Source organism: Micromys minutus (assembly GCF_963924665.1).
Source record: "Micromys minutus genome assembly, chromosome: 23".
Taxonomy (NCBI): Eukaryota; Metazoa; Chordata; class Mammalia; order Rodentia; family Muridae; genus Micromys; species Micromys minutus.
Genome location: NC_137958.1, coordinates 8,239,839 through 8,255,799, shown reverse-complemented (window position 1 = coordinate 8,255,799; position 15,961 = coordinate 8,239,839). Strand labels below are relative to the sequence as shown.

At 44.3% G+C, this 15,961-nt stretch overlaps 1 protein-coding gene across 1 annotated transcript in view; it reads left to right on the top strand.

Moving 5' to 3' along the window:
- LOC308435629 (A-type potassium channel modulatory protein DPP6-like) overlaps positions 1–9,420 on the top strand; it is a gene marked incomplete at both ends in the record, with an annotated part of 497,671 nt that extends 488,251 nt beyond the window's left edge. Inside the window, one exon of the mRNA XM_080936356.1 lies at positions 9,210–9,420. Within this exon, the coding sequence (XP_080792482.1) occupies positions 9,210–9,420 (211 nt within the window). The remainder of the gene's footprint in view (positions 1–9,209) is intronic.
- Between the last annotated feature and the right edge of the window lie 6,541 nt (positions 9,421–15,961).

Sequence of the window (15,961 nt, the reverse complement as noted above, 5' to 3'; positions counted from 1 at the left end):
TAATCTCTCTGCTTCTTCTGCACAGATCAAATGTAATCTCTGTCTCCTAACTGCTAGGCTGGCCCAAGCTCCTGTTTCCATGGCTTCCCTTCCATGATGGACTATCCACCCTTTGCACTAGAATCTAAAATAGTCCCTATCTCCCCTAACTTGCTTTTTGTCAGGATATGCTATCACAGCAACCAAAAGATAACTAATTTAGTAGCCCTCTGTGACTCTGTTTCCTCATTTGTAAATAGGGTAAAAAGCCCCACCAAGGAATGCTTTGGAGATACTGAGAAAGGGATAGCAGTATTCATCATGACAAACGTTGCCATGTGACTTTCCCAGCCAGTGGTGTTGAAGAAGGAATCGAATGCTTTGGATCTGTGCCAAAGACCTAATGATTTTTGTGCAAGCAACGAGAAAATTAGAAAATGAAGAAACCTGAACTTGAAGCAAGAACATTAGCCTCTTTGACCTTAAGACTTCTGAGTCAATTCTTTCATCCATAAAGGGAGGATGATTAAGATGCCTCTCCTGCGTGGTTATCTGGTAGACCTGGAGTAATATATATGATTAAAGGGCATGGTGCCAATCACATGAAGTACAGAGCAGCTGGCTAGCAAGCAATACCATTTACAACAAAGCATTTGTGCAACCATGGTGATCTTCCATTCCATGTGACTGCTTGCTCACAAACTAAGCTACTTTATGGTGTCTGGGGGGAATAATTTAGCAAACTTTTGCTGCCAAGAAGCAAGATATTGGATACAATTTCTCTCAGGAAACTAGATTTTCCAGTTATGATGTACAGAACTCACACATGGCTTCAAATTATAAAGGGACATGCCTGCTTTGTTAATCCAATGTTCAGGGCACTGAAAGTTCTCTCTTCAAACTATGTGTGTGCATGTGAATGTACACAAATGTGTGTATGCAGGTGTGCATGTATGTCTGCACATGTGCATGTGTGCATGTGTGTGCATTGTGTATGCATGGGTTCTATTCAAGTGTGTGTACAATTCCATGTTTGTGCTGGTACATGAGTATATGTGTGGAGGCAAGATATCAACAACAAGGGAATCCATCTACCTTAGTTCTTGAGACAGAGTCTCTCACTGATCTCTGGAGTTCACCTATTTGGCAGAACAAGCCAATCAGTGGGATTTCAGGATCTGTTTGTCTCTGCCTCACCAGGGCTAGGATCACAGGCTTCTTATGCCCTGCTTTTGACATAGGTACTAAGTATCAAACTTGGATTATCAAGCTTGTATAGCAAGCACTTTACCCACAAAGCCATCCCACAGTCTCCATCATACGTCTATTAGAAAACTTATCTAATATAAGTAATATTTGCTACTTATCTTCTAACACTTATATTCATCTTGACCAGAACTCTTTCTGAGTAATAGAGGTTGGTGATTTGCTTCCCTAGGAGGGGTTTCTCAAAGGCAATAGTAGCCTCCCATTCAATGAGACCTGCAGAGTGACTGGTCAATTGACCGAGCACACTGTTTCTCTGATAAGCAAAGCAGATTCTCAAGTGACCATAAAAAGGGGGCCTCATCCTATTGACTCCATCACACACTCCCAATCATGTTTTCCTGACACTTAAGTGTATGCAGCTTAGATATCTCCTAATATTATACAGATTTGGAAATTTTGCTTCATTAATTAACATTTTCATTTTGCTTAAATTCTGGAGCACACTGATTTTTCCAGAGGTGCTAATTACCACCCTCACGGCACAGAGTCAGCTGCATATTAAAATATTCCATCACATGCTCCCCACTGAGCTTAAAGATGTCCTCACTCAGCCCCGTAGGCAGGAGGGAGGCCCGGGATGCTGCTGCTCCCAGGCTGGATGTCTCTTCTGACCAGATGAGCACTGGGTCTCAACAGGTCCTTCATTCTGTGGACGTTGTGGCCATGCCTGTCATTAAATAAACCTCTTATTGGTATCAACACTAATGTGTGACTGTCAAGTGGCTTCTCTTGCTGTGGTAAAACATTATGACCAAAAGCAACGTGGGGGGGACAACTTAAAACTTACAGTCCTTCATTAAGGGAATTTGGGGTCAGATACCAACAGGAACCTGATGGTACGGCCATGGAGGGATACTGTTTACTGGCTTGCTCAGTCTGTTTTATTATACATCTAAGGTTCACCTGCCCAAGGGGGACACTGTCCATAATGTGCTAGACTCTCCTAAACCAATAACTAATTAAGTAATGCTCCATGGGTTTGCCTACAGTACAGTCTTATAGAACTATTTCTCAATTAAGTTTATCTCTTCTCAGATAAGTCTAGCTTGTATTAAATGGAAAAACAAAACAAAACAGGAAAGTGACATCCTGGACCCAGGCTACATCCATCCACCCCTCCTACCCCACAAAGCAGCAAAGATTTTTTTTTTTTTTTTTTTTTTTTTTTTTTTTTTGGCATGTGACATTTCACAGCCATGAAACCTCTTAGGACTGTACATGGCTCTGAAAAGGTCTTCAAACCCTTAGGGCAAACAAAACAGGTGACCAAAATTACCCCTGGGTACCATGATGAAAGATGCACACACATATGCATAGAGGGTGTAGACCTGTGTCACAATCCATCATGCCACTGCCACAAAATGTCTCCGACTAGCAGAGTTCTAAAGAGCAGAGGCTCGTTTCTCACAGTTCTACAATATGGACACCCAAGTCAAGGCTCTGGTAGATTTGATTGACAGAAAATAACTTGAAGACCAGCTTCCTGCCTTTTTCTCACCATGTCTTCTCATACCAGAGAGGGCCAAAGAGACCTCTGGGGTATCTTCCAGCAGACCACCCATCCCAGCCATGGCGACTATACCCATGTGACTCCATGGACTCCTGAGGCTCTGCATCTCGTCCCATCCCCTTGGGAACCAGGCTTAAGCACTAATGTCCAAGGGGACACTCCACAGAGACATGGGAAATACAAACTCAGATATACAACTTTCCGTGTTGATGAGGATAGTTTTCCACCAGGCTACAAATAATAGAGATCTATCTGCTTATGACTCCTCCTGTCATTTATGGTAGCCACCCAAGCCTTAGGTTCCAAGTCATCCTGGATAAACTGAGGCATTCCCATGACCTTTTACTCATACCAGGACAGTGCAGGCAGCCAAATGCTACTAACAACTTCCTGGACTTAGAACCACTGCCCTATGCTTGCACCCAGCCCATGGAAGAGAGCACCTGCTTTTTTCTCCAGGATCATAAGGGCCTGCATGTGTGAGAACAAAAGATTCTTGCTATGTCTCACCTTGGATTAGCAGATTCACCTTTTCCCAGTATGCCTAAAACATGAGCTCTGCCATCTTTTAGAACATTGCAAAGGCCATTCTTTCTGTATAATGTCATGGAGCAATATTTAAAGAAGGATGGCCATTGAGGGTCCAAGTCGGAATTGGAGCAGATCAGGATATATCCCAGTGGCCCAGAGCCTCCTGTGGGAGCCTTGGGGAGTTCAAATGGACTAAAATGGGTAACATATCTATCCACAGATCATAGTCTACGATCCATGCTCTCATACAGCAATGGTAGGGGATGGCAGAGGACTAGAAAAAAACTATAGGTTCTTGGGGACCAAGAACCCAATGCATGCCATATATGAGTTTGTTTCCCAGAGCCCTACAAATAAGAACTGGAGAAGACATAGAGAAGATATTGTCATGTCCCCACACATGGTCATGACAAATCAAGAACATGGTGCTAGAGAAGGAGCTTAGAGTTCTACCTCTTGATCCACAGGCAGCAGAAGACTGTCCTATACTGGATATAACTTGAGCATATTGTAAGACCTCAAAGCCCACCTCTGTGGTGACACACTTCCTCCAACAAGGCCACACTGCCTAATAGTTCCAATCCCTGTGGGCCATGCATTCAAACACATGAATCTATAGGGGCCAAACCTATTTAAACCACAGATGGGAAACATAAAAAGCTTTGTGGCTATATCCAGTATATCCCCAGGGCTGACTAGACTTACACTATGGTCCTGGCAATGACCCTTTGGGACACAAATAAGGTTCCCAAGTTATCAAGATGTCTGAGGTCTTGGGTAGACACATTCCTCCACCACCATAGCTTTAGTAGACTACTGAGTGTAAAGGACCAGCCCGGCCTGAAGCCATAAGACATAGACCTGAAACTGGTACCTGGTCTAGACTCAGCTTTGTTTCTGCTGACTCTGCATCAGTGGGCAAATTACCTAGCTTCTCCTACCTCAGTTTCTCTTAGATGAAACTTTATGGTAGTTTATGCCACTGTGGTGCACATTAATGTGGTTGGTATTGTGATGTGGGCAACCATTGCCTAAGTCAGCTGCTTATCTTGAGCTCCCTGAAAACTGGTGCACAGGTTGTTTGCAAGGGTTCCCAGCTGTATAGTCAGGCTTGGATCTCAGACAGGTGGAGTCTAAGATAGAACCCAAAGCTCTTGTGAAGTTGGCAGGTCCCTTCCCTGGCCATTAAGAGAATCCCAAGGTTCTACAAAGTTCCAGGATCCTGATGCTGTCATAAAAGTTGAATAATTGATGCCACTTCAGAGATATAATGTCATTATTACAGAAATTAAGGAAGAAGGAAACACAGGGCCAAGCCACAAGTTTCCCAGAAACTGTATGTAGGTCACAGCAGGTCATTTCATAAATAATGTCTTAAATTTCTTTCCAATTGCTGTAATTAAAAATACCTTGTCTTTAAAAGCAACTTAGAGGAGAAAAGGTTTGTTTGAGCTTATAGTTCCAAGTTGCAGTCCATCAGAACAGCAGCAGGAGGCTGAGTGAACTTGTTTGTAGTCAGAAGACAAGAGAAGATGCTTGCCCTCAGCTCACTGTCTGAATGTTATTTTTATACATTATTTTATTTTAAATTTCAAAGATGAGTCCTACCTATATTTACATAATTTCCACTCCCTCCAACTTTTCCCATGCTCCCCGAGACTCCCTCTCAAATTTATGACCTCCACTTTAGTATTATTACACAAACATATATATTCATATGAGTGTATATATAATTGCAGCCTATTGAGTTCATTTAGTGTTGATCATGTATATATGTGTTTAGGACTTACAATCTGGGATTGAATAACCTTTGAGGGTTCATCCCTAGAGAAGACTGATTCTCACCACTTAGCACCCTTTGCCCATAGCTCTTCATCTAGAATGGAGTCTGTGAGATTTCTCCATCTACTCTGAGATGTCAGCTGGTTGTCATTACAGAGGCCTTGTTTAGGTGACCATATTGTTGAGACTGCGTAAGTGCAGCTCCCTGACATATATGGAAGACACTATCTCATTGCTTATGTCCTGGTTCTCAGGCTCTTAGAATATTTCTATCCTTCTTTCCCCAAGCCTTAGCTGTAGAGGTTGCGTTGCTGAAATATCCGTTGAGGATTGGCAGTTGTTCTCTGTGTTTTGACATTCTCTGTGTGTCTGAATATAGTTCAGAATTACATTGGTTTTGTACAGTGGCAGAAGTCGATCCTCTAAGGTCATAACCTCACCAGCCATAGATAGTTGGCTCATTTTATGATTCCTTACATGAATGCCCTCCTATGGAACAGGGCTGAAGTCCAGGTAGACAGTTGTCAGTTACCCCAAGGTGGAACAGCCATTATTAGAAGTCCTACTTCTATAATGTACAGGACCCAACTCATGAAATGGTGCCACCTACATTCAAAATAGATCTTGTCACCTCAGTTAACCCAATTAAAGGTCTCTCACAGATATCCCACAGGCCAGCACAATAAAGAGAACATCTCCTTGTGACTCTTCTATAGTGATACTACAGTGTGTTAAGCTGACAATCAAAGCAGACCATCACAAATGAGATTAGCCTGGGACTGTGGTTTATGTAATGTTCCTTGTCAAGTTAGTGGTGGAGCTGACTTTGGACCTAGGTCACTAGTTCAAATTCACCATGGTGTGAGATTTAATAAGACTTGTATCTACAACCAGACCATGGGAGTGTCTCCTCTCCCTACCTCCATTGCCATGCCTTCCCTCAGCCAGCTGCTTGCCCATACTTTCAGTTGAGAAGTATAGTCATCCCAGCCCCAGGGCTTAAAGGTTCAGTCTCTCTAGTGCTCTGGAATGACCTGGCTATCAGCTCCACTGGCCTGGATCCTGCTGGTCAGTAGGGAAAGGGCAGTAGGGGTGAAGGTGAAAGGACCATTAGAAGTGCAAATGTCATGGCTTCTAGTAGTTGTCTGCTGTGTCTAGGTTAGAGTCATCCCTCTAGAATAACATTCTGTGGCTCTGTTAGAATCTTCAGAATGTGCAAAACATGTTGGGAGGTCATTCTCATCACATAGACACATCACAGGCTCAGGATGGCAGCATGCCCATTTATCCAGTTCCCATGCCTGGAACCAGGATCATCATAGGTATTTGATAAAAGTTTATCACGTGTCTCTTTTCACTTGTAAAAACACTGTGGAACAAGCGTGTGTGTGTGTGTGTGTGTGTGTGTGTGTGTGTGTGTGTGTGTGTGTGTGTGTACTGTGTATCTTGTTTAGTCTCAAGTACATTCTTCTTTTATTGACTGACAAAAGAGAGAAAAAAATCATGGTTGTAGAAGTCTACCCAGCACCATGGGTACCTCATACCCAACCAAGTGATGGTTGGTTCTGTCAATTTGACAGATTGTAGAGCAAACTTGGAAGGGAGCTCTTCCCAGAAAATGCCTGTGAGGGATTTTCTTGATTGGGTAAACTGAGGTGGGAGGACCTAGCCTGGATGTGGGTGAAATCCCCCCACTCCAGACTGAATATATATGATACATCCTACATAAGTCATTCATGTCATATATATAATAGAAAAAAGCCTTCACTTACTAACACTGACAAGCCCACGATACATAATTACTATTCATATTCTTGTTCTGTTTCTTTCTCCTGTTTCCTGGACTGCATGTACTTTCTGAAGTTATAATTAATTTGATAACCCAACCATTTTGCCCACTATGACAAGATCAGCTTTTTAGACAATTAAATGCTTGTTGTAAACAGAATTTTAATAGTTATGTAATGTTTCAGGGAATAGATTTATAAAAATGTAACCAGCTGTTTTCCTGTTGACAGCCAGGTTATATATAGTATGCCATATGATCAGTCACGCCACAGAACACCCCTGTACCCAAAATGCTCCTGAAGTGGAATTATCTAGTCAAAAAATATCAACAATTTTTTAAGTCTCTTAATTTGTACTTGCAAATTGTGCTCTGAACATCTCATCATCCGTTTTGATTGCAACCTTGCCAGATGAGGTGAGCATGCATTCGCTTTAGAGAGATTATGCTAATTTTGTGATCTAAAAGCCTTTGCCAATATGATTCAATTCAACCTCAGCTTAAATCAGCTATGTGTGGTTACAATCCTTAGTTGATTAAATGTGCACATTTTAATGGTAAGGTGGTTGTTTTCTATTAATTAATACTATTGCTATCTTCCATGTGAGGTGTCTGGTTTAGTCTTCTCTCCATTCTTCTTTTCATGGTTAAGTAATAGCTGGTTATGTCAACTCTAAAGAATGTAGAACCGCCTCAGAAAGAGCTCTTCCCACAAATGCCTGTGAGGGATTTTCTTGACTGGATAAACTGAGGTGAGAGGTCTTGCCCTGAGTGTGGGTGAAATCCCCCACCCCAGACTGAACAGGAAATTAGAGCATTTATTCATTGGCTCTTGACTTGGGTGTGGCTGGATGGCTCGTCACAGTGATGATCTGTAACCTGAAATTGTATATTTTAAAGTAAGCCTTTCTCCCCTAAGTTGCTATGTCAAGGCCTTTTGTCATGGCAACCAGAAACAACACTAAGTCAGCTTCAAACTTTTGGAGCATGTAGCTCCAAACTTTTCTAAGCAACTGTATCCAAGATGGGGGACATTGGGGATAACAGTGATTCCCTAGACTTCTCCCTGGGGGTGGTGGAGATGGGCAGGACTCTGCTCAAGAGAGGCAGAGCCACAGGACACAGGAAGTGCAAAGATGTCTGACTGTCTGCAGGCTGGGAGGAGTCCCTGCAGGTAGACGGGAGAACTGGCGCTCATCTCCTCACACAGCGGAGGGGATCAAAGTGCATACCACACACTGGAGAACGTGGAAGGAGAGGAATTTGATGGAGGTGGAGTCAAGTCAGCTACTACCCTTATCACTATTCAGTGTCACCAAATCACACACTTGGTGTCAACATTCAGATTTCCTTGTCTAATGTCACCATTGTACCATACACACCCACTGTCACCACACACACTGTTACATACTGTCACACAGACATGTTCACTGTCACCCACATACACCCAGTGTCACCCACACATACCCACTGTCACACACACACACACACACACACACACACACACCCAATGTTACACACACACCACTGTCACCATATACCCCTATCACCATATACCCACTGTCACCACACACTCACTGTCACATACCCACTGTCACATTCACACCCACTGTTATACACACACATCCAGTCATCCACACACATTCACTGTCACCACTCACTAACTGTCACCACACACACTCACTGTCACACAAACACACACACACTGTCACCTTCACACACTGTCACCACATACACCCACTGTCACTCTCACACACACTGTCCCACACATACTGTCACTCACAAATGCTCACTGTCATCACACACTCAGTACCACTACTTTGCCCCTTAAGCCTAGTGTCACTATTCTATCTCATATTCCTAGTGACTATTTCAGCTCACACACCCAATGTCACTATTTTGTGTCACATGCCTGATGTCACCAGTGTGCAAATATGCCAGTACAATCTAGTATTTTCAACCAGACACAATTGAGTGTCACCTCTCTGGTAGCATTTTCATTTTGCTGAAATTCAATGACTATTCATATTTGGACAGTAAACCAAATAATCCAAAAACACCACCATTTTAGGATCATCCTCAAAATCCATTCACTTCTTTGGAGTCAGAGGATGCTCCTGGCAGTCGATAAGGCTTGAATTTAGTTGCAGTACAGAAAGATTTGTGTGGTCCCTGTGTCTGTGTGCAGGCCATGCCCTCTGAGGCCAAGCCCTGGGCCATGCTTAGCGCAGGCGTTGTCTGTAATCACTGCTTATTGAAGATTCCCAGCTGAGAGAGACGACTGGCGTGGGGAGATCACGGTCACCACGCACTGTATCGAGAGGCTTCACACCCCTGTTTGTCTGGTCTCAGAGCATCTGGACAGCGCCTAAGAACAATTGCTGTTATCAAGGCCCGGCACGGCCAGGCCCTTCAAGAACAGCTGACCCGAGTAGCACAAGGTGCTTTTCTGATTGGTCTGTTTTCCGTTGTTCTGACAGTGGGACACAGTCTGATGTTGCTGAGCCACATTTGTCCTCTTCAAAGTAAGGATGACACCAGCCCTTCTGCAGTCTTTGTGTAAGGGAGGAAGAGAAAATGCTAAACGCTCAGATCCTTGTCTGGATAACAGTAAATACCAGATGAGTGTAAAACACACTTGTCTCATAATCTCTCCACGCACGGCAAATGTGTGCAGATATGGCGGTTGTTATTTGGGGCTCACTAGTGTGTGCTTCCATGATACAGCAAATAGCAGCAAGACTGCATATAGCTCCGTTGTAGAAGGACTAGGATGTACAAGACAGGTCCCCACTGTCTCGGAGACCTTCATGGGGAGAAGGCAGAAGGGGCCCAACGGCTGGTCATTTGGCCAGAGAATATAGACAATTCTCTTTCTCAGAGCAGGAGACCACCAGGCAGCTAAATGGCAAGGTGAGACTCCAGACCTAGAACTCTTGAGCACAGAGGCCCAAAATGGATAAAGCTTTCAGTTCATTGCTGTTGTCTACACCTTGCCTGAGCCAATCAAAGGCCATGTGTAGAACACGTCCAGCTTCCCTGGGTGAAATATAGGAGTCCATTTGTGCAAATTTCAAAGGCTATGAGTCCTGTGGAGAAGAGGATTGTTGCCCGGAGACGTCAAGTGAGAGCCCTTCTGAAGTCCAGCTATGACGTGGCTGTGTACCCCCTGCTGGCCCATCAATTCCTTGTCATTTGTTTTGTCTCGCCCACACGTGCAGAGTGGGCTCTGTCAACAATGTGCTAGCATCTTCATGTGAGGTCATCATCATTCTTTGATCCCCTTTGGACTGTCTGTACGCCAGGATCCAAGAAGCAGACATAGCTTAGCCTTCTTGCCCGATCTGGCTTTGAGTGTCGCCCATCCTTCTTGTTGAGTCCTTGTGGTTGGTGTACAGGTTAAGCTGCCATCTAACGGCAGTGGGGTGGCAGGATATGTGGAGAGCTGCTGGTGTGGCCCCTCACTGAACACACTCAACAATTTGACCTGCTAGACATTACTTTGTCTACTGCTGCCCGAGTAGGTTTATCTCCGTATCTGCAGCTGTCCACAGTGAAAGACTTATGGGTCACCACATGGCAACAGTCTCCCTCGGGGACCAAAATAATCAAGTCTCAAGTTCTCCTGTGGAACACACAGCCGTGCCATCTCCATAATTCAGACTAGCAGTAGCTGAACCCAGCCTGCACTAGGCTGTAACCACACAGATCTGTGTCATTAAAGAACAGGTGGGATTGCCTGAAGCACCCCATCCACCCTGGGATGCAGATTTATGTCATCCATGCTCCCTGGCACAGGGAGCAGAAAGAGGAAATGAATGGAGCTAGAAGCCTGGCCATTCATCAAGAGGCACATAGTCATCAGATGTTTCGGCTATAAAAGACAAAAGCCTGCCTAGAGCTGGAACTAACCAGAAAGAGCATGTCTCCATATATGTGATGTGTGTAGTGTTCATCTATGCATAGCACCCAGCATAGATGAATTCAGGAACTCATGGTATCCTAGAATGGGTCTCTTTTTCATCACCCTTTGGTTATCGTGCAATAGATCTTCTATCCTCTTTATTCATCCTGCTGTCCCTCTCTTGCATTTAATTCTCTCTGGCTAGATTCCTAATGTTCATTTTACATCACTACAAACCCTCCTCCCCTTGCAGCAAAAAAAAAAAGACAGATACGTCAATTACCCAAAGCTGTATCATTCCAACTCTTAGACCCAAGGGCAAGAAGCAGGTAACCTGGACTCCCAGGCTCAAAAGCTGAACCATCAAAGGAGTCAGTAGCCCAGCACCAGTGCCCAAACCTATTGTTTCAGAAATAGAATCCTTAAAACACACATACCTGTACAGCATATCATTCTGGTACCCAGGGTAGTATGTCACTGGCCCCCCAGTGTGAGCCACAGGGCAGAGGGGAGAGGCTTTGGAGCTTAAAAGAAATGGCCAGCTCTACTTACCAGTACAGCTCAGCAGATTCTCCAGAGCTATGACCCAGGTACTTGCCAGGCACTTTGCTAGTAGACAAACTCACTGGCCCAGCAGCTGGGACTGAGCCGAGGATTCCACTGACAGTTACTCTCAAGGCAAGCCAACTGGGTGTCTTGCTGCATGACGAGTGAAGGGCCCAGAAGGTCCCTGGAGACACTTCCTATGTAACTTTGCCATGCCTCCCAGCACATCAGAGGTACAGTTCTAGATTCCTTGGCCCTGGATCCTACAAAGGACTACGGGTGCCCAGTGGAGAATGATGATCTGTCTGGTGACTTATTTGATGCTGCTGCCTGGCTGGTGGCACATGAAAGCAGGCACTAAAGGAGTGATAAGCTCAAAGGGTAAAGAACTAGACAGACTATAAGAAGAACATGGGACTGAACCAGGGATAGTGGTCCTGGGTTGGAACAGGTGGCTATGAGGTGCTGCCAAGGACAGTGTCTCAGACAGCTGGCAGTGCTGGCTAAAGATTAGAGGGGGCTGATGAATAGAACAATATAGGTCAGAAAGGCACTTTTACAAATGCCCCCAGTTTGTTGGAAGCTGAAGAGCTACATGCTTAGGAATAACTCCAGCTCCTCATGACCACAGCCAGAGATGAGAACCATTTTCTATGTCTACACAGGAGGTCACCTTTAGTGTGTCTGAAGTGACCTTGTGGTTTCTCCACCTGACCTGTCCCTAGTGATCTCTCATGGGCATGCCACTGTGTTCTCTGAGACTCCTCAATGACTCCCACCCCCTTACCCAAGTCCAGAGCAGCATCAACTGTGGGGAGTGTACCTGTCTCACCCCTTTAGAACAGCCAGGCACTGTGAGCTGAGAAAAAGGCACAAGATTTATTAGTGTTCCTCTAGAAACCTCAGGGGCCACCCTTAGTCTTCCTTAGCTCCATGCCCACCTCTGCCTTGACCCAGCCATCCCAGTCCTCTTGGCTTCTCTGATGAGTGTCGCCTGGCTGGTCCAAACCTTAGCAAGTGCAGACCTCTCTCCTGGGATGCTCTTACTTTCATATCCTAGCCACGACCTGTTAGCCTTCTGATCTCAATTCAGAATGACTGTCCAAATAGGCCTGCCAACCTTACAGATGAAATGGATAACACACATCCCCTTAAATGTCCCTGGGGTACTTATAGGTTTCTCCCAGCAGTTGTCAAAACCTGCTGAATCTCAGGAAGCCTGTCCATGCCATCCTGTGGTCAACCTGTGTCTCATAAGCCCACTATGAAGAAGGGAGTTTATAAAGCACACAAGCTTGTAAAGTTGTGGTAAATCTTGCTCTCATGGCTGTGACCACCTGGCTGTTACTGGAAGCACTAAAAGTGTTACTTCGCTGTACTTCAAGTATCTCTACCATCAGTGTGTGCTGTTTTGAGGTGTTTTCCCCTTAGAATTTGAAAAGTAATACATTATAATTCTCTATGTAAAATGTGACTTTAACAGGTATGGAAGGTCCTGAGATATTTTTCCCCAAGTGTGGAGCCTGGAAAATAAGACATTTCCTTCTTTGTTGAGAACCTTAGTGGCAGTATGTCTCTTCCATGGCTTTTGAACTCTCCGTCTTGGTTCTGAGAAGCACTGGGGAAGGGCAGTGACCTCTGGAAAGATGCATGGTCAGAGTGTATTTATATCATGTGTCTTTCTCAGTTCTGAGTTCTGCCTGTCTCAACTCACTGGAATGGAATGGTTTATAAACTCCCTTCTTCACGGTGGGTCTGTGAGACACAGGCTGACTACAGCATGGCCTGGACCCGCTTCCTGAGCTTTAACAGGTGTTGGGAGCTGCCTGGAGGAATCTATAAGCATCCCAAGGACAGGCAAGGACAAGAGCTCTGGATGTTGTAGGGAAAGACAGAGGAGAATATGTTCAAACAGGAGAAAGACCAGGGTTCTGTGCTGAGAACTATGTCATCAGTGAGGAGCATGTGCTGGGCCCATGAACTGATCATACTAATAACATGTTACCTTTTAATGTGTTCATAACCTCCAAGGCTTTGTCCTGCAGATGATCACCTTTTATCCCTACTGGCATGGAAGATGTGATCATCCACGTTTTACTAACAGGATAATTAAATGGCAGAACAATTGGGGTTTTGCCACATCCTGCAGCTACCTAGGCAGGACGCAAGGAAAAAGAACCAAGAAAGATGGATCCCGAGCTGACAGGAATAGAAGTATATGAAACAAACTGGATGTTGTTAAAATATGAAGCAAAGAACAAAATGCCAAAGAATAAGCCACTTGAGGGACAGGGGCAAGTAGATCTCTGTGAGTTTGAGGCCAGCCTAGTCTACAGAGCAACAGGACAGCCAGGACTGCACAAAGAAACCCTGTCTGGTGGGGGCAGGGGTAAACAAAAACTAAAACAGTAAGATAGGAGCTAAAAAATTATTGATTCTGAGAATTTGAGTCATTACAAAAATCATCTAGCTTCTCAACTTTAGCACATGGCCTAAGAAATATTGTAGGGGTTGGCACTATTAACATGGGATTGGCTAGTCTTCAAAGCTGCCATGACCAAGAATTAGTGTTTGTATTGTCTATATTTGGAGCAGTCAGTTCACCGCATTGAGGTCTGTGCCCTGGGGATGATTTCCAACCATTTGAGGCACCTTCCATGAGAAGCGTGTGTGAATGTGTGCATGTAAATCTGTATGCCATCACCCTCTTCGTCTCAGGGCCTGCTGCTCTCTGAGTTCCTGGGAAAGGATGCAGGCACGTGCACGCAAACCTCTGGGTCATCTCCCTCCATGCTCAGGCAGCTGAGCACAGTACTGGGGGATGTAGCTGGAAAGTCACAGTTATAATTTACGTCCAAAATCTTTTCTTCCTGATTTTCTCTATGGTGGTTACTTTTATATTTAAGTTGTGTGTGTGTGTGTATGTATGTGTGTCCTTGAGTGTGTATGTGTGTCCTTGAGTGTGTGTGTCCTTGAGTGTGTATGTGTGTCCTTGAGTGTGTGTGTCCATGAATGTATGTGTGTGTCCTTGAGTGTGTGTGTGTCCTTGAGTGTGTGTGTCCTTGAGTGTGTGTGTGTCCTTGAGTGTGTGTGCGTGTGTGTCCATGAGTGTGTGTGTGCACGTGAGTGTGTATTTATGTGTGTATTCAGGTTGTTAGAGACTTGGCATTCAGCAAGTATCTTTGTCCACTGAGCTATTTCTTTGGTCCTATCCATGATAATTTTAATAGATATAGAGACAGAGATCGGTCATCTGTTTTGGGTCTTTTCGGACAGACTACAAATCACAACCCGTAGTAGTTGCCCTATTTCACAACAGAAGAGTAGCTCAACCCTTCTTCCTCGAGGTGTGTTTGTATATAGCCAAACATGCTCATCCCTCCAAAAGTGATCTTTCTTCATTTAATTAATTCAAAAGAAATCTTCCCATGGGGTCTGATGGCTGCTTCCCAGTGTTCTCTGATGTCTGCACACCGTGGGGAAGAACGCATTCATAGTGGTAGTCAGCATTGTTTTTATTCTGACTTTGATAACTCGGGAATCAAAATGGGCACTGTGTCATCGAATTTCTTTTCATCATCACAAGCACACTGGTATGTTTAGCCTTCTATGCGATTCTTTGATCTGCTTTCTCGTGTTCTTTATCCACACACTTATGCAAAATAAGTATGACTTGTGATTTTCATTTATAAAAATTAATCCCAGGAAAATAAGTCACTGACAATGTTTTACATATAAAAATACACACAACATTTTTTGCAATTAAAAAAGAGGATATACATCAAATAATCATGGGGCAATTAATGTACTACATTAGGGCTGGAGTGACAGCTTACCTGTTAAAAGGAGTACTACAGTTAGCCCAAGTTTGTCTTTGTGCTAGCTGGTTTGACGTCCACTTGACAAAGCTGGGATCACTCTTGGAAAAAGAAACTTCACTTGAGAAAATCCCCCACTAGATTGGCCTATGGGAAAATCTGTGATGTATTTTCATCACATGGGAAAACATATTTTGTGTGGGGGTGGGGGAATGAAGAAGCCAGCCAGGCCTTAAGAAGGAAGGCCATGCCCACAATTGTTATAGTCTCTAATGTCAGGCATCTAAGCAGTCTAGTTCAGCATTCTGATGACGAACTTCACCATAGCTTCATTCTGTAATATATATGTATATATAAAACATCTTAGTACCCATGTTCCAGGAGATATGTGCCCCCATATTCCACTGCAAGGCAAGAGGACCTTACTGTAGATGTAACCCTACCTTATTCCTTGGAAACCAGAGATCTGGATTCTGCTTACAAACTAACATAATAGAAACCTCCCCAAGCTCATGCTGAGTGAGGAAAGGTACTGTGCTCGGAGTCCGTACATTCACAGCTGTCCCAGCGCCCACCATTCCATCATCCCAATGTTCTTTTGATATACATGATGTACCATGCTGTCCACCAGAGACTTGACATTCTCTTCTTGTCAAGTTTCCAGACAATGGGAACAGGAAACTAGCTGGAGGCCAAGTTCTGCACCAAACAGTTTTTCCATCTCCAGTGCATCACTGGTGACTCTAACTTGTCCTTCCATGGCTAAAACCACACCTAAAACTAGAAGTGACCATCAGGAGACACCAGCTGACCAGCAGTCCTGGTCACGGCTGCAG